The sequence below is a fragment of the Platichthys flesus genome, chromosome 13, assembly GCF_949316205.1.
Source record: "Platichthys flesus chromosome 13, fPlaFle2.1, whole genome shotgun sequence".
Lineage (NCBI taxonomy): Eukaryota > Metazoa > Chordata > Actinopteri > Pleuronectiformes > Pleuronectidae > Platichthys > Platichthys flesus.
Genome location: NC_084957.1, coordinates 22,224,326 through 22,246,784, shown reverse-complemented (window position 1 = coordinate 22,246,784; position 22,459 = coordinate 22,224,326). Strand labels below are relative to the sequence as shown.

Genomic DNA, 22,459 nt, shown 5'->3' with positions numbered 1-22,459 from the left:
CGTCTATTCAGAAGGAGAAACCTCACAAGCTTAGACGAGGAGGCTTCATTTGTGCAAATTGAAATAGCGGATAATGGACAAATGCAGGGATATCGCTCGTTACAGCATAAACTCCAACGATGTTGAGCGGCCATATAACAGTCAATCACTACTTATTAGATTCGATGTACCAGACGAGTCTTCCTTATCCTTAAAGTAAAAAAGAAAAAAATCTCCCTTCTCCAATTTGTTATCTACTTCTAACCCTAATTTATTTATTTTTATTTTTACCCTGTTAAAAGGGTTTTTAGTAGTTTTTCCTTACTCTTGCTGAGGGTTAAGGACAGAGGATGTCACACCCTGTTAAAGCCCTATGAGATGAATTGTAATTTGTGAATATGGGCTATACAAATAAAATTTGATTGATTAATTAATTGAATTTTATGAAGTATGGGGGCCATATTGAAATAAGTATGTATATTCTTGAGATTTAGAGAATATTGATTTATTATTTAGAAATTTAGGTTGTCATTGAGATAAAGTCTTAATTTTACAAAAAAGTTGGAATATTATGAGAATAAAGTAGTAGTTTAATAACTTCCTAAAAGTTTGTGACAATGTGAACCCTTGAATCAAGATTTTCAACTTTACATGAGAAAATTGTGTAAAGGAAAAAGTTTTAATGTGTGCTTTGTGGTTCTTCTTTGGATACAGTCATTTCAGAGGCGATACACTCATGCCCAGAGGTGATGTAATGAAACTGTAATATGTGTGAGGTGCTCTTCTGTAACGTCCCCGGTGAACTGACCTCAGGGAACAGGACATGGCTGCAGCCACACTTCACACAGCTAATTACTGTACGTCTCAGTGGCTACTGTGAGTTTCCCTAAAGGGACGATCCTCAACACAAAAGCCTTACACAACAAGATCAAAAGATTAAATATATTTTATTATTGTTCAGACTTTTTCATCCGCTGTGATGAGTTTGTCATTATATTTGAACAATTCACTATTAGGCACGATGCTGAGTAAGATTTGAAGGCTACTTGGATGTGCAGTTGTGACAGTAGAACTGGTCATTGTGGGATTATCTTCATTATCCTGTGAGAGCAATTAAACTAAGTGAACCACAGCTGAGAACAAAACAACTGATAACGTAAACAACACAGTCTCTGAAGGTGCTTTTACATGCATCTGTTGTTAGGCAAACTCCTCTGCCGTTTTTTTTTTTTTCACACTCAATTGAGATTGAAAAGTTGATGTTTCAGGAAAAACCGATTGCACTAAAGTGCAGTGGTAACACCCTGTTTTAAATGATATGCGAGTTAAACCCCCACCATTGTCCAGAAACTAGAACAAACACATCTTCATTGATGTGTGTCATCATGACAAAGAACAAAACTATGAGACACCCTACGAGAGATAATTCATACTTGCACAGGAACAATGTTAGCCAGCTAGCCATTGTTAGCAAAACCAGTTCATAACAACGTAGTACTATATTTTGCGCAACTTTTTGTAACACGTCCACGACAGTTATTGTACAGAACTATTTGTACGACACACTTAATGACAGTAGTGCTAACAAACTATTGATACATGGAGCGGACATCTTGGATTTAGAAGTTGGGGGTGGTGAGGTACCCCGACTTTCGAGATTCCGACTTTGGGTGCCATTCCAGTCGCAACTTAGGACTCGGGGTTGGAAATTCCAACGTTTGTCAAGGTTTAATGGATAACATCACCAGCACAAGATGGCAGCGCCCATATCTGGGAAATTTTGGCTTCATTTTTTTAACAGTGGGAGGAAGTAAAATGCAGAATAACACATTGAAATAATATAATAAATAAAAATTAAATGATACAAGCAAACATATTGGGCAGTCTTTTAAACAAACATTTAAATGTATAAAAGGCTGGAAGGAAGAATTTCCATATAGAACTAATCCTGATAAATACTATTAACAGGAAGAAATAGCCTAGAAGAAAAGGTAGAGTGATCATCTGTCCATAGTGGAAGATCTTCGCCTCAGAAACCGGAAGTAGTTAACCTGTTTTGTCAGAAAAGACTCGACTGTTGTGTAGTTTACTTAAAACATTTAACGTTAAAAGAAAGAGATTTAAATAAAATCTGTTTCACGTCCCGATGAATAACGTGAGGCCGTGTGTCGTAAAAACAACTGAATCATGCGTTAAAACAGAAGTTAGCCCGTAGCTAACTGGCTTACTCCAGCTGGTATCCTGTGTTGGCTGAAGCTAACCCCAAGAAGAAACTGTAAGTTCGACGTCTTTCCCTTCCTCTCTGTTTACGTTAATTAGAAACACACAGGTTGTCCTATGCAGCAACTATGGACTTATGAAAAATGTGCTAATGTCAGCTAATGCTAATAACCCTGTCGTTCGTGGAGAGCCTGAAAAGCCTCTTCAGCTGAAGATCACTGTAAATATCCAGTGTTTCATCAATAGGTCCGACATATTGTTTGTGTTCCGACTGTACTGTATAGATCAGGATTCATGTACTGAAAGAAAACTGTACCACCAGTTGTGTGTGAATGTTCGAGCATCAGTGTTACTCAGTGTTTTTGTTGTGGGTCGTTCTCTAAGCTTCAGCTTGTTTCTTGAAGTTGTCCATGCTAGATGTCTCTGTCTGTTTATGACAATATTAAACGGTAGGAAAAGTTTTTCTTTCCCATAAATGCTGCTTCTGTTTTACATCCGCCACATCTTTGCTGATTGTTGCCTAATAGATCAACGTTATGTATCCACAGTTTCTGTTTCCTAAGTGCACCCACCTGGATGCTGTTTTTTCGGTCTATAATTTTCTTTGTGTAAAGTTTTAAACTAATTTTGTTCACCAATATGTTTCATAAGGTTTACAAATGTAGCATGATCATTTTATTTCGTTCTTTTGAGATTTTAAGAGCTGCTAGAACAAATTTACATTCACATTCCTTTCATGTGGTCCAAATTTTTGGGAGCATAGTGCAGACCCTAAATTATTCAATGCTGTAGTTTGCTAAAAATGTACCAGAGGAGTGTTTTTTTTCTGCTCAGAGCTGTATTCCCACATGAAATCAGTCTCATTTGAACTTAGACTGATTCATGTTCAGTGTGGTTAATCCTCTCCATGTCTTTAGTCATAGATTAAAATACTGTGTACTGTGCTTCTGCTCACAGGTAAAACTTTGAAGAACCTACAAAATGGATGTCAGCATTGCTGTATCACTGATTAGAGGCCAGATGGGCTCTGTGGTTGAACGGGCTGTGAACGGAGCGGTGGAGACGGTGCTGGCCGAGATGCTCAAAGTGGTAGGAGTCAAGTTTGAGGAGGTGAAAACCCAGCTGGCTCTGATGAAGAGGGACGTCACAGCGCTGCAGAGGGAGAAAGCCCTGAAAGAGAAGGAGAATGACAACATCCGTGCCAAGCTGCGCTACACCGAGCTGAAGCTAAAGTACTACAGGCAGGGGGTGGAGGAGGAGCTGCAGCAGAGAGCCTCTGCCTCCACCCTCGTCCGCATCCACCCTTCCTCCTTCCCTCAGCCGCAGACAGATGCTGCAGGCCTTTCGTCCACTGACACTTCGCCATCATGTTCAACTCAGAACAGGACCACTGAGGGATCACTGATGAAATGTAATCAAGGTAACCACAGCTAAAATGACTGACTTCTACTTCCCCTTCTCTCGCCACTGAGTTTTACTAGTTTCTGTGTTTGTGGTCCCAGAATGCACCTCGCCACAGAGCACAACCAGGCATCCCCTCAGAGTGCGTTGTCAGTCAGATGCGGGAGGTACCAGCTCTGACTCGTCTGACTTGCTGCTTCCTGTTTCTCTTTCTGAGAACACACCTGCAGAGTCTCTGGACAGCAGCACAGGTACATATCTGAGGGGTTCAGGGGTTCAGAGCTTCATGTTTTCTCCCAAAACTTCTGCTGGCATCACCAAATGAGATTGGAAATAATTGGTGATCTCAGGTAGAGGCATAACCCAAAATAATTCTCAATTGCTGCCTTTTTTCAGAAAACAGTTTTTTCATAAAATATGTTCTTACATATCACTGCTGTCACATTATATTCTTGCACGGATTAAACAAAGAGACCTGTGTTTATGTTGTTTTGTCCCACAGAACAAGAAGCAGTCAAGAGTGCTCCTCCTACTGTCCAGACCGTCACTTTGGTTTTGGGGAAGAAGTCAGCGACTCCACCGCTGTGCCCTCATGGTTCTATTCAGGCTGTCAGCTCCACACTGCCCTTCTCTGCTCCACAGGTAACAACACACACAGACTACACACACTGTACAGAAAAGGACAAACTGAAAAAACGTTAACTAGATTATACTAAATTTTTATATCTTTTATGTTTGAACAGTAGTTCCTAATAATTAATAATTTTCAATAAAAATCTGTGAATCTTATGTGTTGGTTTATACAGTATATCTATATATTAAATATTCAGTGTATAGAATTTAGTGACATCTAGTGGTGAAGTTGCATGTTGCAGCTGAATACCCCTCACCCTCACCCTCAACTTAGATAACCCATAGAATAACAAAGTGCTGTGAATAGATGCACTGTATGAATGTGTGTGTGAATGGGTGAATGTAAAACTGTACTGTAAAGCGCTTTGAGTGGTCATCAAGACTAGAAAAGCGCTATATAAAATACAAAACCAAAAACCAAAACATTTAAGTTGTTGTGGTGGTAATATCTGTCCCTCAAGAGAAAAAGTTATCAGTTATCAACCGTGTCATGTGTTTTATGCATTTTATATTTACTTTATGAAAATGTGATGTATAAGTAAAATCACTAGAAAAAACCCTGAGTTGACTCGGACAGTAAAGTATCAAACTGAGTGTTAGTCGTGTAACTATGAGAAGAATCACATCTGAATGATGTCTTGCAAAATAACACTTTGCCCGATTTCTCCTCACAGTCCTGGTCGTCTCCTGTTGTGATGCAGGTGAAGCAGGAGGCCCAGCGGCAGCCGGGGGAGGAAGAGGTTGTGATCTGTATCAAGGAGGAGCCTGAAGAGGAGCAGCAAGTTATGGCTACCTTAGGGTTGGACTACCAGGAGCAGCAGAGACTTTCAGGGTCAGAGGTGCGGCGAGAGCTCAATATAGTATAGTGTATCATTTCTAAGGGTGGCTGTGACTGAGGGGTAGAGTGGTCGTCCTCCAACCTGAAGGTCGGCAGTTCGATCCCCAGTCTGACCCATCTGCATGCCAAAGTGTCCTTGGGCAAGATGCTGAACCCTGAATGGTCCCCCATAGAATAACAAAGTGCTGTGAATAGATGCACTGTATGAATGGGTGAATGTAACACTGTACTGTAAAGCGCTTTGAGTGGTCATCAAGACTAGAAAAGCGCTATATAAAATACAAAACCAAAAACCTAAACATTTAAGTTGTTGTGGTAGTAATATCTGTCCCTCAAGAGCAAAAGTTATCAGTTATCAAACAGAACAAATTAATTTTTTCCATCACCATTTACCATTTACATTCACCATAGTGCTATTTAATCAATCAATCAAATTTTATTTGTATAGCCCATATTCACAAATTACAATTCATCTCATAGGGCTTTAACAGGGTGTGACATCCTCTGTCCTTAACCCTAAGCAAGAGTAAGGAAAAACTACAAAAAACCCTTTTAACAGGGTAAAAATACGTAGAAACCTCAGAGAGAGCCACATGTGAGGGATCCCTCTCCCAGGACGGACAGAAGTGCAATAGATGCCACGTGCAGGACAACATCATCAATAATCAAAGTCTAGCAGCATTGATGAGGGTAGACATCCCGAAGGACAACCCCAACATGACATGCCAAGCAGTCCCGCTGCAATCACAGTCCATGCTCAGCAACCATCTAGACCACGATCCACCATCCAGACCAGACGCCACTCCAGTCCTCAGTCACCGTCCATCGGCGCCCACCAGGAGGACCCATCACAAGCCACCACCGCGGTCCTGGTCCACCGCCCGTGCCCAATGCCAACGCGACACAGGGTCCGCCACCAGCACCACGATCAGCCCACATGACTCAGAATCCGCCACACTGGATCCAACACCGCGACCCCCGGTGCGCGATCCACAAACCGTAATCCATGGTGCGGCCACAGAGGCCCTGGATCTGCGGGTGATAAAGCAAAGGGATTCCGGGGAAGGGGGATAGGGATGGAGAAGAGGAAGGAGAAGCTGGAAAGAGAAGCTCCGTGTGTCATGTGTCATAAAATAGAACAAGTAACGTTCTGGCGCACTAATTAGCTCTAACTATAAGCTTTATCAAAAAGGAAGGTTTTGAGCCTACTTTTAAACGAACAGATGGTGACTGCCTCTCGAACTGAAAGTGGTAGATTATTCCACAGCCGAGGGGCTTGATGGCTAGAAGCTCTGGCTCCTACTCTACTTTTAGAGAATTTAGGGACGACAAGTAGGCTTGAATTCTTGGAGCGGAGTGCTCTAGTGGGTTTATAAGGTATTAACAGCTCTTTAAGGTATAAAGGCGCTATATTATTAAGGGCCTTGAAGGTGAGGAGGAGAATTTTAAATTCTATTCTAGATTTAACTGGAAGCCAGTGTAGCGATGCTAATATTGGAGAAATGTGCTCTCTTCTCTTTGTTCTCGTCAGGACACGTGCTGCGGCATTTTGGACAAGCTGTAGAGTCTTTAACGACTTACTGCTGGAGCCTGATAATAATGAATTACAATAGTCCAGTCTCGATGTAACAAAGGCGTGGACTAGTTTTTCTGCATCTTTTTGTGAAAGGACATGTCTAATTTTTGAAATATTACGCAAGTGGAAAAAAGCGGTCCTAGAAATTTGTTTTAAGTGACTATTAAAGGATAAATCAGGATCGAAGATCACTCCCAAGTTCCTGACTGTTTCATTGGAAGCAAGGGCAATGTCGTCTAGCGCAGCTATATCATTAGATAATGCATCTCTAAGGTGTTTGGGGCCAAGTATTATAACCTCTGTTTTGTCTGAGTTTAATAAGAGAAAATTGCGGGTCATCCAGGTTTTTATGTCCTTCAGACATGTTCGAAGTTTAGTTAATTGATTACTTTGTTCAGGTTTTATTGACAAATATAACTGGGTGTCATCCGCATAGCAGTGGAAGTTTACCGAGTGTGTCCTGATAATGTTTCCTAGTGGAAGCATATATAATGAGAATAAAATTGGGCCGAGCACAGAGCCCTGTGGAACACCATGATTAACTTTGGTGCGCACAGATGACTCATCATTAATTTGCACAAATTGGGAGCGATCAGAAAAATACGATTTAAACCAGTTAAGGGCGGTTCCATTAATGTTAATTAACTGTTTTAGTCTTTGTAATAAAATTTGATGGTCAATTGTGTCGAATGCTGCACTGAGATCTAACAGAACGAGGACAGACACAAGTCCCTGATCTGAGGCTATTAAAAGGTCATGGTTATTTAGCCACAGAACAGAATATTAAATGTATTTATCAAATAAACCCAATCGCATTTTATTCGTATAGCATTTATTCACAAATCACAGTTTACCTCATATGGCTTAACAATCTATACAGGATGCAACATCCTCTGTGAGCAAAGACCACAAAACCCTTTTAACAGGGATAGAATGTTATATTCATATATTGTTTCTTATTTCAATGACCACTTTACAACACAGTTTAGAGGACTGAACTGGAAGACAAGGTAATCGAACTATCAACCCTCCAAAAAGAGGTTGAATCACAGTTTTGTTTCCTCCTCCAGGGTCAAAGTTCAGTGACAGAGCTTCAACCAAGCCAAGCAACTAAAGCCACAGCCTTTGGCTCAAGTGGAACAAGCAACTGTGAGTAGATGTGAGACTGGGAGCGTGACGCCATGAACATGTAGAAGAAATGATGCTGTATAGCTGTGTGTTTATATATATATATATATATATATCACTTGCATGTGAGTGTAGGGATAAGGTTCTCCTACCTTTTTTCTAAACTAAAACTAAAATGACTTAAGACCAATGATCATTATATAATTCAGCATCTTAATGCACAAGTCTTCCTGTAAACGGTCCGTAAATTCAACTTTGAATAAAAGCCCTGCTAACTTTTCTATGTGTGTTCTCTCAGACCTGATGCTTCAGCCCATAGTCTCCCTGCCATCGATGGTGACCCTGCCCACCGGCATCCCACCTTTCCAGGAAGGGCGATCCTGGTCTAAAAACCTTAGCTTTTATGAACAATACAAACTGCGTAGGAACGAGCTCCAGCAGCGACGACTCAACAGGCGCAGAGAGCAGGAGGAAACGCTGCCTCAGCCACTGCTGGCAGATATGGTAAGTCTCAGGGCAAACTCCCTCCTTACAGAAATATTCTGCACATTCTGAGTGTGTCTTTGCATCGAGCTATTTTTAAAAATGGGGACAATGTGTTGAAGTTGCGAGAGCGTCGAGAGAAGACCAGGTTGAGGGTGGCCAGATGGAGAGCAAAAAGGAAACTCCAGTTCTGTTTGAACCAGACTCAGGTCAGTGAAGACTCAAGCTGCTTTCAGACACAGTGAGCGAGCCGGCGTGTTGATGATGTTTTTAAAATGTGACCTTTACAAAATTAGAGGAAAACAAATATCTCAGGATAAAAAAGTGAAAAGACGACGATGAAGACATCAACTTGGAAACCTTGAAGAACTTCTTCTGTTAGTCTGGAAGCTTTTCATCTAGCTTCATTCTGAGTGACTGATGTTAATGTGGACTCGGCCAACTTAACTTAACATTAAACCTGACACGTGACAGAACAGCAGCAGATCCTACTTCAGATTTCATGGTCAACACATGACCGGATTGCACAGTATCCACTACCTGGAGCTCACTCCAGTGAGTCTTTATATGCTCACTGATAAAGACTCACCAGAAGACTTTCCTGTTGCATTGGAGTATCATTAACATAGACGGCCTGTTGATTGTTTTCTCTTTTTCACCCTTAGGGTCAAGGTGGCGCTGCAGGTCTTTCTCAACCTTTTGTTCCCACCAGGAGCAAACATCCAGAGGGCAGAGAATCTTGTGGTGGGATGATCTTTTGAATTCTGGTTGTAAAGCAGAGTATGATACATTGAACAGTGAAAGACAAATATTTCATGTATGATTATGGACTGTAATTCTTAGCTGTCAATCACGACATTTCAAACCTTTTTGTAACCTCAAATAAATAATACAACCAAACTTATCAGAAACATGAAAACTTAGAACCAACATCAGTGTGATAAGAACTAACTGAAATGATGTTTGTTCAAATCAAACAGGCTTTTTGTCAAACATGGTCTATAGACATGGTTTTATAGTCTTTATACAGATTAGAGGAAACTAAATTGTTAAGTGATATCATCAGACAGCTGCACTTATCAAATGCTAAATTGTTTTTGTCATCTTGTGTTCCAGCTACCTCCACTGTTCATCATAGAGTGAGCTCCACACTGCCTCAGTCCAGCAGCTTCCTTGACCACAACATGTCTGTGACAAACACCATCACCACTGCTCTGCCCTATATAACCTCCGTTTCCTCTTCTCTGCTCCCGGGAAGCTCCATCATGGCTGCACACCGGCACACTGTGACGTCAACGTCATCATCCTCGTCATACCCCCAGATCAAACAGAACTTTTCTCTGACAGATGCAGATATCTTACAGTGAAATGATAAAAGTCACAACTGTGAAGGTGCACACAATAATATGACGCATCATTGATGTTCAACAGAGGTCAGAGGTGGATAAGGGATGCGACACAGTGTTATTTTTTGAAGTGAGAACTGTGACGTTAAGTATTACTTATTTATTTTTCAGGTCAAAATTAAGTCGAAAACTAAATTAAACATAACACTTCTGACAAAAAGTTGATTTACTTCAACACGTCAAGACTTAACAATAATGAGAAGGAATAAAACTTGAAATCATGCTGTAGCCTAACTAGAATGTCAATTAGTAGAACTCATGCCTCCAGAAAAATGTTTTAATTCAATTGTTCATGGAGTAGGCTATGTGTGTACATTCAGCAAAGCTTCAAAACAGAATCATGAATTGGGTTCTAATGAGCAGAGATGATATATTTATTTTATCAGTTACCATATTAAGACTCCAAAACCTTAAAAGATTACATTGTAACAAGTCCTTTACTCTCAATTTACATCTTTTACAATTGCATCCATCTTCAACAGAAGTTGCTGTAAGCATAAAATCAAATTCATTCAAATAGTCATGTAAACAACTTCAACATCCAGAATTTTATACTTAAATCATTTCAATCAATCAATCAAATTTATTTGTATAGCCCATATTCACACATCAAAATTTGTTTCAAAGGGCTTTAACAAGGCGTGACATCCTCAGCCCTTAACCTTCAACAAGAGGAAGGACAAACTACTACATGATTTGTTTGTTCATGTAAAATTATATATTTTATTGATTGACTGAAGTCACAAACCTGTAAAAAGTTGTTTGCAATGAATTTAATGTCACGGACAATCTCTCATTATGTTTGTCAGAGTGCATGTTGTTAATTGGTGCAATTTGCTGTGACGTTGAAATGTGAGCTCCATGCCAGAATTGCTGAAATGATACAAGTATTATTTTATCTCTGGGGTTGTTAACAAGAAACACGTCAAGGCTGCTAAAAAGAAACAGGTTTAGTTTTGTGCAATCACCAGATACAATTCTAACTGAAACCTTGATTGGTTCTACTAAATGCAGCTAAAATAAAATACATTGTCAAACTCGTTTTTTGCATATGAATTTGGAATTTCTCAGACACCGAAGAAAGATTGTCACTGGAATCAAATATTAACTGATTATAATTCAGTGGTCAAAGGTGAAAGGTGAAAGATCAGTGACCTCATACAAAATGTAGACTGAAGACTTAAGTGCGGTCTTTCTGGTTTGCAGATATTTTTCAGATGAGGAAAAAAGCTGTAAGGGATGCAGTGGGTTTCTATTAACTAAAGGATAATTGAGAGCAGAAAGTGCAGTGATTGTATGTTTGTGTTATCCATTGACGATCTTCTGAGAGATGGCTCCAGGCAGTGTGTAGAAGAGCAGGGCGAGGAACAGTATGGTGATGAGCAGGATCAGGGCGACGATGATGTACTTTTTGTAGCTTCGCCAAATAAGGTGGAAGAAACACTTGAAGGGATTCACAAACCACGAAAACGAGGTGTCTGGACGACTGAGGTGAGCAGAGCAGGGAAAAAAGAAAAGTAGTTATATTATATATTACAATTGGAAGCTTGTATTTTTGGTACCAGCACAAGTCATCTTGGTTATTTGTCTTCTCTTACTTTGGTTTCGGAAGTGGCTCCGGCTCCTTGCGCGCTCGTCCAACAGCATTTTTCTCCGCCTCCTCAGCGGTCACAAGATGAAACTCCGCCTCCACTTTCCCCTGATGCATTCAGAGCACGCGGAACACATGTCAGTCAATGTCTCAGCAGCTGTACAACCCGATGTACAGTGTGTGTGTGTGTGTGTGCGTGTGTACCGTCAGCTCTCCAGATTTGCTGAAGGGCCACCAGCCTCTTGCTCTCTTCTGCTGGAAGATGGAGATTCTCTCTGTACCGTCCGTCAACATGTCCGCCTTACAGGACTTGGCTGACTTTGCCCCACGAGGGAAACCATGGAGGTCTAACTCGACAGTGCCTTCACACAGACACACAGACACACACAGACAAAAGATGGTTTAAACTTATATGTTGTCGTGAGCATTTACTGCAAAGAGAGATGACATTGGAGATGGTTTGTATGAGCACTGAACTGATTGAGGCTGAAGGAGTCGTCAGGCCAATGAGAGACATGGATAACTGTTACATGCAGTTACAATTCTAGGTATGTGCACATCAGGCTACAGTGATAGGTCTGCAAACACACACCTAGGAAGTCGTCGGAAGAGAGTGTCTCAAAGTCCCAGACCTGCAAAAGGAGGATGGCGGGAAGCTTCTGCTCCGTTTTATCCAGAGAGAAAATGCTGTCTCTCTTCCTCACCACTACAACCTGCATTAACAAATATGTTTAATTTCACTCATGCCATTTATCTACCCGAGGTAAATGTGACGAGGGCAATCCAGAGAAAATAGAAGGTGAACTTGTTTTTTTCTTGTAGTTCATGTTTCTACGTCTGCCAAACAACCTGGGCTGCTGGGGATTGTGGGTCATGATCAGTACCTTCTCAGCAGGCAAGTAGCTGAATGGGAAGACAAAGCGCCAGTTGAAGTTTCCCTCTCCAGTCAGAGAGTTGTAGTGGACGTCAGTCTCCTGTCGGTCGTCCTCAAAACCTTTCAACCAGCTACAGAGAAAGACAATAAGTCTCTGTGGTAAATAATGATAATTAACACATATAATGAATGGATATAATTGTTGGGAGAAGGCAAACAGGCTACAAGCTATGGTTTTATGATCTCATACCACATTATGCATTATTATTGGTTATTTAATGTATTAAAGTTGTATTTAGAATACATTTTCTTATTTCAAGTACTATGCGATTTCAAGTACTATTTCAAGTTGTATTAGTTTTTTTCTTTTTCTTTATAGTTATTTATAGATAACTTTCAAGTTAAACTGTAAAATTATGAAGCCTGATTACGTTTCTTTTTCAAAATGACAATCTAAGGAATCAATGAAAAATTTTGAAAATATATCAGCAAAATAAAAACCAACAATATGTTAGAGCTTGTTATTACCCCTTGACGTAAATATCACTGGACTGTTGGCCGGTCAGGAAGTTACTATCCTCTAGAATCACATCCTCTGTGTTCCAGACGATGATTCGTAACTCGTACCTGAAAACACACATTCAGGTATTTACTGTCATTTCAAAAGAAAAAAATCGTATATCAAGACTTTAACCAAGAGACGCAGCTCTCACCCTTTTGGTGTACGAGGTGAAATGTCCACTGGAGGTCCAGGATGAGGCAAGTCCATGGGAAACATTTCGACCCACATCTGGACCTGACCCTACACACACACACAAACACAAACATTTACAGGGTATTAGTGTTCGCCCTATGGTTGTTGGTGTGCTGATAGGAATCAAATCATGCATCATATAACTGTCAACTGTATTCTTTGTTTGACCTGTGTTGAGGCTTTTATTTGGGACCTTTGGATGTCCTTAGTTAAACGACAGCTCAGTAACTGGGTAAAATTTTATGCCAGAATTTTTTTGTAATTTGATTACTTTTATTTCACCATATCAGGCTGAGAAACAGAGAATCACAGGTGCAGATCCATCATGGCAACATCATTCAAAAAATGATTACCTGTAGTAGTCAAAGTAATGTATGACAAAATAATATCAGTTCAGAAAATCCTTCAAACTTATATATAAACCACACGTGAACATTCACAGAGAAAATTCTGATTCATTTGATAAAAGAAACTGACTATAAAACCTTCAGTGCAGATAAACCAGGTAGGATGTACACAAAGTTTTCACACCTATCTCAAACCATAGTCTGTTTATAAAAAAACTCTGCACAAACGATAAAAAGTGACAGTATATTGTTGAATTGTTTGAAGAAAACTCTTACAACGCGGATTGAACTAATAAGAAGCAGTGTCTAAAAATAGTGACATGCAGCAAACCATGTGCTGAGTTAAGGTTTAGTTCTACCTGGTCCATGCCGGGCCGGGACTTGTGGAACAGAGTTCTGGTCTCGATGTGTTCTGGAACCAGTTTGCAACCCACAGTTGGAATCTCGGCCCAACGGTGCAGGATCTTCAGAGACAAGTGTTCATAGGACTCCACTGGCTGGTCTGAAACACATCATACATACTATCAAAAACTAACATTCACCATTACAAGGTGGATTACTGCAGACCTCTGTCCCTGAAGATCTATATATCTGATGCCTCATAAGAGCAGTGTTCACTCCAGTTTACCTTCATCCATGAAAAGTGTTTTGCCAGTGAAGACTTTGTCCGCGAAAGTGATGCGTCCTGGGCTAAAACAAGGTTCGTCCAGACCGTTGTCCTTGCACATCTTGGACAGCAGCTCTGATGGCTTCAGACAGTCTCTCCAGGCGTTATAGCCGTCACTGACAACAGAGGGAGGGAGGCGGGTTCAGTAAAAGTTAAAAACCTGTTTCGCTATGATCATCTTTCCATAAACCAAATGCAAAATGATGTGAATATCAAGCAGAGGAAAGGAGAAGGCCAACACGTACATACTGTACTCAGTGGGGATTCCACAGGTGGCTCTGTGTCGGCTGTAGAATCGGTTCTCAAGGTCAATGCGGGTCTCCCCGATCAGGTCGTCTCCTCCCACCATGTCATAGTCATAGATCATTACTGACAGCAGAGAGTCCTGAGGGAATGTTGCCTGCATCTCATAAGATCTGGAAGACGGAGTAACAGCGTGAGAGGTTACGTGTCAGAAGCACAGGATTCTTCTGTATTCGACCAACTACTTACCTTCCAAACACAGGATTTAGCTGTTTGGCAATGTATTTGTCTCTGTCTTTGATTTCATTTTTACCAAGACGAAGAACAATGTACGGGTCCGCCTTTCCATCAGGGTCAGATGGATGAAGGTTAGAGGCCTGGAGAGAAAATCAAATACAAAGTCAATGGAATAATCCAAAAAGAATAACTTGTGCAGAGGCTTGGCACGATGAGGAATTATATTTTTATTATATGTTTGAAGCCTTCCTCTACCATGACCTTTTTATGATTCATTGAGTCCAACAGATATGCCAGAGGGATAAAAAGAAGAAGACTTGCGGAAACGTCAACAAAACAGCAGGATCCCCATGTAGGTTTCTAAAATATGTATCAGTTACTATAGTCCAGCTACTGGTTGTACCTTAGTACAAACTAAGTTAGCACTAGTGTTCTCTTCTATCCCCAGTACATCAGTTTCGCAGTTACTTGTTACACAAAATAAAATGTTGCATCGTTTTTGGTTTGAACGCACCATAAAAAAGGGAAACAAGGTCTTACAAGGGACTTACAGACACTATATAAACCCGTATGAGGACTTGGGATGGGCCGTTGCGAGGGATTCCTCTGCTGACTCTGAATTGCCCTGTGTCCACAGATTCATCCCAGTCCCCTTCCTCATCCTCAGAAAGTTTATACAGGCAGAATCTCCCCTGCAGAGAAGATCACAGCATAATGTGGAATAGATCAGTACTGCTCATGCTTCCCCAGATACAGTAGCGTATACAGTATGGACAACAATCAAACAAACTGTCTCACCTTGAATTTGCCGATGAAGCGCTCCTCATTCGCTCCATCGTCCTCATTGGCCTTCCCTCTGAACAGCTCATATGTGCTCACCCAATCATCGAATGGCCCGAACTCTGCCTCCAGCTCTTTGTTGTACAACTGAAAATGTATAAATACCAAAATACAGTGGTTGATCTCATTTGATATCAAAAGATTCAGATTCTACTGTGATCTGATAAGAGCGGGTACCTTGAGTGTGGCTAATCTAGTAGGTAGACCAACATTAATCATGACGGTCTCTTTTCCTTTCGGCTTTTTCTTCTTGTCTCCGTCTGAGTGGGTGCTGACTGATGGAACAAACAACGCATGTTTTAAGTGCAAACCTTCACTTTGAGAAACATGGTATATGTGTGAAGGGTTGACATTGTAGGAACAAACTAAGTTCTGTCAGTTTTTTAGTAACTTAAGAAACTCCAGGCTCCAAAGTCACTGAGAAACCTCCATCTCCACCAGAAGAAAAGAATGGAAAATATGTGCATGTTTCCATTTAATCCCTTAGGCTCAAGAGAATTTGTCAGAAATCCTTTTAAATGCGGCCCACTTCCATGTTAAAGAACGCTGTGGTGATCGCTTTAGAATAACTTTATTAGTCCAAGTGGTCACCACAACGTTGTCCACAGCTAAAAGTTTGTAAAGAAACAAAAGCTGCAGGGTAACAGCATTGACTGCAGGGGATATCATGCAGTGACAGAACTTCTAGTGTATCAACATCATCCAAACACAGAGCTGTCGACATGTAACCAAGGAGTTGTACCACAGAAACCAGTTAGATTCAATCATTCATGAATCACATTTTATTTGTATAGCCCATATTCACAAGTCACAGGTTTAGCCAGACCCAGCAGAAGATTTCCTCTAAGGAAGGTTTAAATAAAGTCAACAGATTGTGGGTTAGGACTTTAAAATGCTCCATTTCCCTGAATCACACAACTTCGTCCTTACCTAGAGATTCTATTCCCTCGCCGAGCATGGTGTGGTACTGCTGAGCTGCAATACACAACAATGTGTGTGGGAACCCTATGTTATTTATTACTTTTTATTAGAGATGTAAGTTCACAGTATCAGTGGTGAAATGCAGCAACATGCAGTTGAAAATATCTTAATCTATAATAATATCTGTTTTTTTTAATTGTCAGTAAATAACAGAAGTCCAGACACAACCTGGTAACTGCACTTACTCTAATCTGCTTAAGCCTCAATCCATCTCTTCCATCCTGTTATCTGAACTCATGTGTAATCCTTACTATTAATTACAGACATTGGTCTGTATTTGTATTTCTTCTCCCCTTCACATTATATTGTTAAGGTCCTCGGGATGTGAAGTATTGAGTTTGGTACGATTTGGACATGCATAAGTTTAAATAACCAGGTGAACAGCTCTTTGTGCGGCGGTGGTGGTGCAGCTTCAGGTTCTGTGGCAGAATATGTTTTTACTTGCCATGGCTAAATCACTGTTACAGTTTCAGAAAGAAAAACTCAAACCCTCACCGCAGGTCAAACAGCCCTTTCAAAACAGGCAGGTTTAGAAGACTGAATTGTTATTTTAATTATGTCAAACTATTTATTCTGTATGATGCACAATTTATGAGAGCATAACATATTGATTTCACTGCAGCTAATCCATGCTTCCTGTTTTTGAACTGGAGAGTAAATCCTGTTCAGAACAGAATTTAATAATTGTCCTATAGAATAAATATAAATACAGATATCTGTAATTAGAAATCATAAGTAATGAGGCAGAACCAGATGTGTCACCTTTTTTATCCCAAGTATACTTCTTCCTTGTCCAAACCTGACCTAACCTACATTACCAGCAAAGCAAAGTGACCGCAGACAGGTCTGTCAGACGGAAGCTAATGTAGCCTCGACCCTCATACAGTGATGTGACAAATAAATGCACTTTGGGTAATGTCACTTATTTTCATTCGCAAACACAACTGCCGCTGACTCAAGTGACATCACATTAGGCAATGCATCAGTCTTCACAAAGCAGGCGAGTTTAACTTTTACACATCTGCATAAAAGACATGTAATCACACCTTGATATGTATAAAACTAATGGAGTTTAATTTTAAAATGTGTCACTGGGGGAATGTGTTGAGGATCTAAAGAGGTAGAGGATCAAAACTATGGTAAATAACGAACAAATGATCTTCATCTTATTATCACATTATGTTGACATCAGACAGTGGAAGAGGACATCGTGTCACATTAGAGGAATTCTTACCATTTTCAAAGCCCTTGGGGAATATGGATTCATCTTTTTTGGCCTGAAACACACAGACGTGCACATGATCACATCTTTTATTTTCAAAAATCTAGAAAAACAAACCTGACTACCTCTTTCTCTACAGACGCGTAGTATTTTGACCACCAGTCGATGACGCTCGCTGCTGATTCGTCAGCGATGGTCCGCCTCTTTCTCTTGGTGGAGCGACTGCGAGAGCTTTTACCGCTGACGTCCTGGATTGAAAATGTACAAATCGTGCAAATAATATTTAGACATTGATAGGAGGGATATCCATTGTTGCAGTTACTCCTGTGCCATGTTCACGAGCAGTAACGTTCACCTTTTTCTTCCTGCCGTCTGTCTTTGGGGTGGGCGGGGCTGGAGGCGGAGCTTCATCCTCGACAGTGATGAGTAAATCCTGATTTGTCAGAGTTACAGCCGAACTGGTTTCTCCAGCAAACTGCGACGGAGCTACTTGACGAAAGAGAAAGAGGGAGTTGTGTTGAAGAACATGACTAAAGCTGTTTTCAGACATGAGCCCCTGATCATGCCTTGACAATTGGGTCCAGACATTTTGCAGAGTTTGTCCTTCACAAATGAAAAACGCAGCAGGACATTGTCCGGGGCAGATTTGTTCTCAATATCAAGAAAATGTGCGGAACATTGAGGCGAGGGCTGTAGCCTGGGTAGAGCAGCAGGAGGCAGGACATGATGTATAAATTCTGCTGTGAAAAGATCAATGTTTTTCGTTTACAGCAAATCCACACCACCGTGGGTTCTTATCATCCTCTTTCAACTGCTTCTACGAGATATTTGTATTTCTTTTTTGTTTCTTTTGCCATTTTTTTTTTGCCTTTGTCAGTTTTGCGTCTGTCACTGATCGCAAATGTCATCAACACACTGGACAATATCCTGCTGTATTCTCACAGGGACTCACTCTGACATTTCCAGACATTTTACAAAGGGGCTGCAGGAAGAGTCACTGACTCTGAAATTTGGGTTCTCACATTCAGCCCCTCCGCTTCAAGAAAAATCCGGAGCCTAGTGCATGTCCGAAACACACACACACATACAAAATCATCATTCCACCTATACGCCATATCACCAACATGTACTATACTACTTCATGCTGTTCACTTTAAAGCTTTCTTTAATGTAAAACAGTTAAAAAATGTAAATGTGTTAAAAGTTTCACTCATTAAATTTCGGTCGCCACAGGTCAACCATGTTTTTGGCCTTTCGAATGTGATATCTCATGAGTTCTTTAGGGAAATTTGTAAAATTTGATCAGTTGTCTCTTGAACTCAAAGATGAAATCAGTGGTCAAAGGTCACACTGACCTTATATGAACCTGGGAAAAAAATTATGCCGAAATATGTACACGGAAACTGCACTGGTCGGCTGAGGCATAGAGCAGCAGTGCCATAGTTCTAGTTTGTCGAGAATCCCCAACAGAGCGATGGAGCAGCTGCCCGTCAGCCTTCAACCTGTCAACACATCTTTGCTTAAAACTGCTAATGTGTTTGCTATTAGCTAAGAAGCCATTAACTTGCTCGGTGACTCACTGCACGGCTTTAATGCACAAACTGCTGCAGTGACTTGTTCACTCTGACTGTCTCTCTCTGTCTGGAGACTCTAAATAGACCCACGGGGGCCTGTCAGTTGGCGCTAATAGGTGTGCTAAATGCTAATGTGAGTTAGCATCGGCCTCCATGGGGAAAGTTCACATATTTTCTAGTGGCGCTCAGAGACACTGCACTCATCACTAACTAGCTGCAGCATCTCTCGGGGGGGCCTCGGGCGGAGGGGCCGGAAGCTGCTCTGCTCTTTTGTTAACTGCCACATTGTGCTGCAGCTTTAGTCTCTTTGTATCAGAGCTTTAACCTTAGAAAAGGAAGATATATTGTCTATGTTTGACATTTTTCTTTCCACATTCCTCTTTTAAACATTGATGCTCTGTTTCACCTGGGAGAGGGACACTTGTTACTTGTTTTTTAACCCCCTTGTCAAAGTTTAAGGATCAAGGATCTGGTTTCCGAATGTTAAGATCTTTAAGTCACATTGTGATTTGTGATTATACTGTACATATTTAAAATGTGATTTTATGTCACATTTTGCAAAAGTCAAACAGTCGAATGAGAACGGTAAATGAATGAGAACGGTAAAAACATATCCACTATTATAATTAACTTTTAACTTTTCTTTAACTATTGAAGAACATTGTGCCAAATCTCTCTCACACACACATGCACGCCAGCCCACACGCACCCATGTACACCCACATACGCGCACACACACACACACACACACACAAACTCACACACTTCTCTTCTATTCTGTCTCTCTATTTTGTGTGTGCACACACTTACACACGAGAAAGTGAGCTGTAGAATTAAAATGTGACAAGACATAATCACAATTGATCTTATTTCTTTTTTTTTACAACAATAAGTACACCAATAAACGTCATCAACAACATCGACAACCAGAAATAAAAAAAATAAAAATAAACCTGCTGTCATGTCAAGTCTGTGTCGACTGGCATAGAGTCCACCTCCTCCATTTACTGTCCATCTGTGATCGTGAAAGCCATAGCCTGTGTGTCAGTCTTTCCATAATATTTATTTCCCCCACTGTGTCCACCAAATGAGTCTAAGTGGGTAGATCTTCCGTCCCCCATTTCCTTGTGATGGCCTTTTTACATGCAACCATGAGTATCTTGAGTAGATACAAGTCCCCATCATGAACATCATTATCTGTGTACATACATAGATACATCAGCTCATGATTCATTTGAAATTCGTATCCCAGAATATCTTGTGTTTTCCTATGGACCATTCCCCAAAACCCTATTATTTTGTGACCTTTCCAGAATATATGTGCATGGTTGGCCAAAGATGACCCACAATTCATCCAACATGACTTTCTTGTTTCAGAATAGTTAATTGTTATTTTAGGTGTGATAAAGAACCGTATCAGATTTTTCCAGGAAAACTCTCTCCAGGCTCACGAACAGGCTTTTGTCTTATGCTTATCCCACATCTTAACCCATTCATCTTAAGATATTTCCATGTTAAATTCTCTTTCCCATTTTTCTTTTATATACCCTGTTTTTGCCATCCATCAATGCCTTATATAATGTCGTTATAGTCCTGACCCGGTTCCCTTTATATGTATCAATCATTACTTGTCCCTACTTGTTCACTTCTAGAGAGCGCTCCTGTCCAATCCGTTTCCCATAATAATCCTGTATCTGTAAATATTTGTAAAATGGCCAATCCAGGCCATGTTTCGTTTTCAATTCTTGAAAACTCATTATCTTCCCCTTGTCCACCAGCGTGCACCATGCCGTAATGCCCTTATCTGCCCACTGTCCGAATCCCCAACTGTGCCCAGCTGGTTTAAAACTGCTATCAAAAGCCACCCATTTCAATAAATGTGCGTCCTTCTCCGCGTTATTATGTCTAAGTAATTTGAACCATAATTCTCTGTATTGTACACATTTCAAATGATTTTCCCATTTCTTTCCATTTTGCTTCATAATCCAGTTTACACCAACAATGCACATATCTCAGCTGGGCCGCGTGGAACTATTCTTTCAGGTTCGGCAGATTCAGTTCCCCCCCTCCTTCTTAAGCTGGAGAGTTCTGAGTCTCACTCTTGGTCTCTTCCCCCCCCATATGAATCTGGATATCATCCTGTCCCATGATATGAATTGTGTTTGTGGTATCTCTATTGGTAATGCTTGGAACAAATATAAAAGTCTGGGTAATACATTCATTCTTATTAATTCAATCCTTGAGCTAAAATCCAATGTTAGGGTGGTCCATCTTTGTATATCTTTTAACAATTCTTGTTTAATCCTATCATAATTTGCCCTATAAAGTCCTGATAAGTTTCTAGTAACTTCTTCGCCTAAATAATACATTTTCTTTAGATTCCAATTTAAATTGTATTTTTCCCTGATCTCCTTTGGTGGTGTATAATTGATAGTGAGGACTTGGGTTTTAGTGATATTTATCTTGTATCCTGATAACTGTCCATATGCGTTCAAGAGATCTAGCAATTCAGGCAACGATTCACTAGGCTGTTCAAGGAATATAATGACGTCATCTGCGAAGAGGCCGACCTTATGTTCTACTCCGCGCACAGTCACCCCTTGGATTCCTCTATTCTCGCGTATGGCTTGGGCCAATGGCTCAATAAAGTACGCGAACAGGGTTGGTGACAAACAGCATCCCTGTCTGGTTGATCTCTGAAGATCGAACTTGTTAGATAGGCTTCCATTTATTTTGATTCTAGCTGTAGGTTGTTGATATAGAGTCTGAATAAACTGTATTGATTTATTGTTGAATCCACTGTGAATAGGAAAGTCCAAACGCCTTTTCGGCACATACCCTAACCAGAATCGTGTCTCTTCTCTGTTTGTTTGCCTGATCTATAATGTGCAGAGTCCTCCTAATGTTATCGTGCATCTGTCGCCCGCTCACAAATCCTGTTTTGTCCTCGTCGATCGAATCCTGTGTAAAGGCGTGTAATCCTCTAGCAATAATAGATGTATATAACTTGTATTCCAAATTTAGTAAAGATATTGGTCGATTATTTCCGCATAGTTCCCTATCTTTCCTCGGTTTAGGTATGACCGTTATTATTGCTTCTGTCCATGTTGGTGGTAATTTGCCTTTTTGTAATGTTCAATTAAACGATTTCACTCACAGTGGAGACAGTTCATCTTTGAATGTCTTATACCATTCCGCTGGGTATCCATCACTTCCCGGTGATTTCCAATTTTTTTATCTGTTTATTGCCTCCACTACCTCCTCTATTGAAATATCCCTTGTTAGGATATCATTCTTTGTCTGTCCTATCTTTGGTAGGTGTGACGGCCTGCTGGCCTGTGCTGTTCCATGCCATGTATCTAACTCTCTGTTTGTGCCCTCTGGTCTCTGTGTGCAGTTTGGCTGATTATTGGTGATGAGCCTTAATTGGGTGCACCCGGCATGCAGGTTCACCTGACTCGTTAA

General features: G+C 40.6%; 2 protein-coding genes across 4 annotated transcripts in view; one reads left to right on the top strand and one right to left on the bottom strand.

The window, feature by feature from the left end:
- Window positions 1–2,019: 2,019 nt before the first annotated feature.
- si:ch211-67e16.4 (uncharacterized) lies at window positions 2,020–10,704 on the top strand. The gene is made up of 10 exons (XM_062402428.1): window positions 2,020–2,254; window positions 3,157–3,619; window positions 3,702–3,851; window positions 4,103–4,242; window positions 4,908–5,072; window positions 7,718–7,796; window positions 8,074–8,279; window positions 8,381–8,467; window positions 8,924–9,002; window positions 9,375–10,704. The coding sequence occupies exons 2-10, from the start codon at window positions 3,181–3,183 to the stop codon at window positions 9,623–9,625; spliced, it is 1,596 nt and encodes a 531-aa protein (XP_062258412.1). The 5' UTR covers window positions 2,020–2,254; window positions 3,157–3,180; the 3' UTR covers window positions 9,626–10,704.
- A 138-nt stretch (window positions 10,705–10,842) lies between these two features.
- fer1l6 (fer-1 like family member 6) overlaps window positions 10,843–22,459 on the bottom strand; it is a 29,279-nt gene continuing 17,662 nt past the window's right edge. For 2 of the 3 annotated variants that reach the window (XM_062402426.1, XM_062402425.1), the window contains exons 29-46: window positions 17,776–17,909; window positions 17,546–17,668; window positions 17,433–17,475; window positions 16,148–16,192; window positions 15,395–15,492; window positions 15,176–15,304; window positions 14,929–15,069; window positions 14,390–14,517; window positions 14,143–14,313; window positions 13,859–14,013; window positions 13,590–13,732; window positions 12,843–12,931; window positions 12,658–12,756; window positions 12,140–12,260; window positions 11,848–11,968; window positions 11,460–11,617; window positions 11,263–11,363; window positions 10,843–11,150 (exon numbers count right to left, since the gene is read on the bottom strand). In XM_062402426.1, coding sequence (XP_062258410.1) covers window positions 10,970–11,150; window positions 11,263–11,363; window positions 11,460–11,617; window positions 11,848–11,968; window positions 12,140–12,260; window positions 12,658–12,756; window positions 12,843–12,931; window positions 13,590–13,732; window positions 13,859–14,013; window positions 14,143–14,313; window positions 14,390–14,517; window positions 14,929–15,069; window positions 15,176–15,304; window positions 15,395–15,492; window positions 16,148–16,192; window positions 17,433–17,475; window positions 17,546–17,668; window positions 17,776–17,909 — 2,180 coding nt within the window. In that variant the 3' untranslated portion in view covers window positions 10,843–10,969. The remainder of the gene's footprint in view (window positions 11,151–11,262; window positions 11,364–11,459; window positions 11,618–11,847; window positions 11,969–12,139; window positions 12,261–12,657; window positions 12,757–12,842; window positions 12,932–13,589; window positions 13,733–13,858; window positions 14,014–14,142; window positions 14,314–14,389; window positions 14,518–14,928; window positions 15,070–15,175; window positions 15,305–15,394; window positions 15,493–16,147; window positions 16,193–17,432; window positions 17,476–17,545; window positions 17,669–17,775; window positions 17,910–22,459) is intronic. The other variant, XM_062402427.1, reaches the window with a different exon arrangement.

Bases quoted from the DNA above. Each gene is read 5' to 3' on its own strand.
- si:ch211-67e16.4 (XM_062402428.1), top strand. From the start codon at position 3,181: ATGGATGTCAGCATTGCTGTATCACTGATTAGAGGCCAGATGGGCTCT. The intron at 3,620-3,701 runs GTAACCACAGCT...TTGTGGTCCCAG, and splicing joins ACTGATGAAATGTAATCAAG to AATGCACCTCGCCACAGAGC. The intron at 8,280-8,380 runs GTAAGTCTCAGG...AATGTGTTGAAG, and splicing joins AGCCACTGCTGGCAGATATG to TTGCGAGAGCGTCGAGAGAA.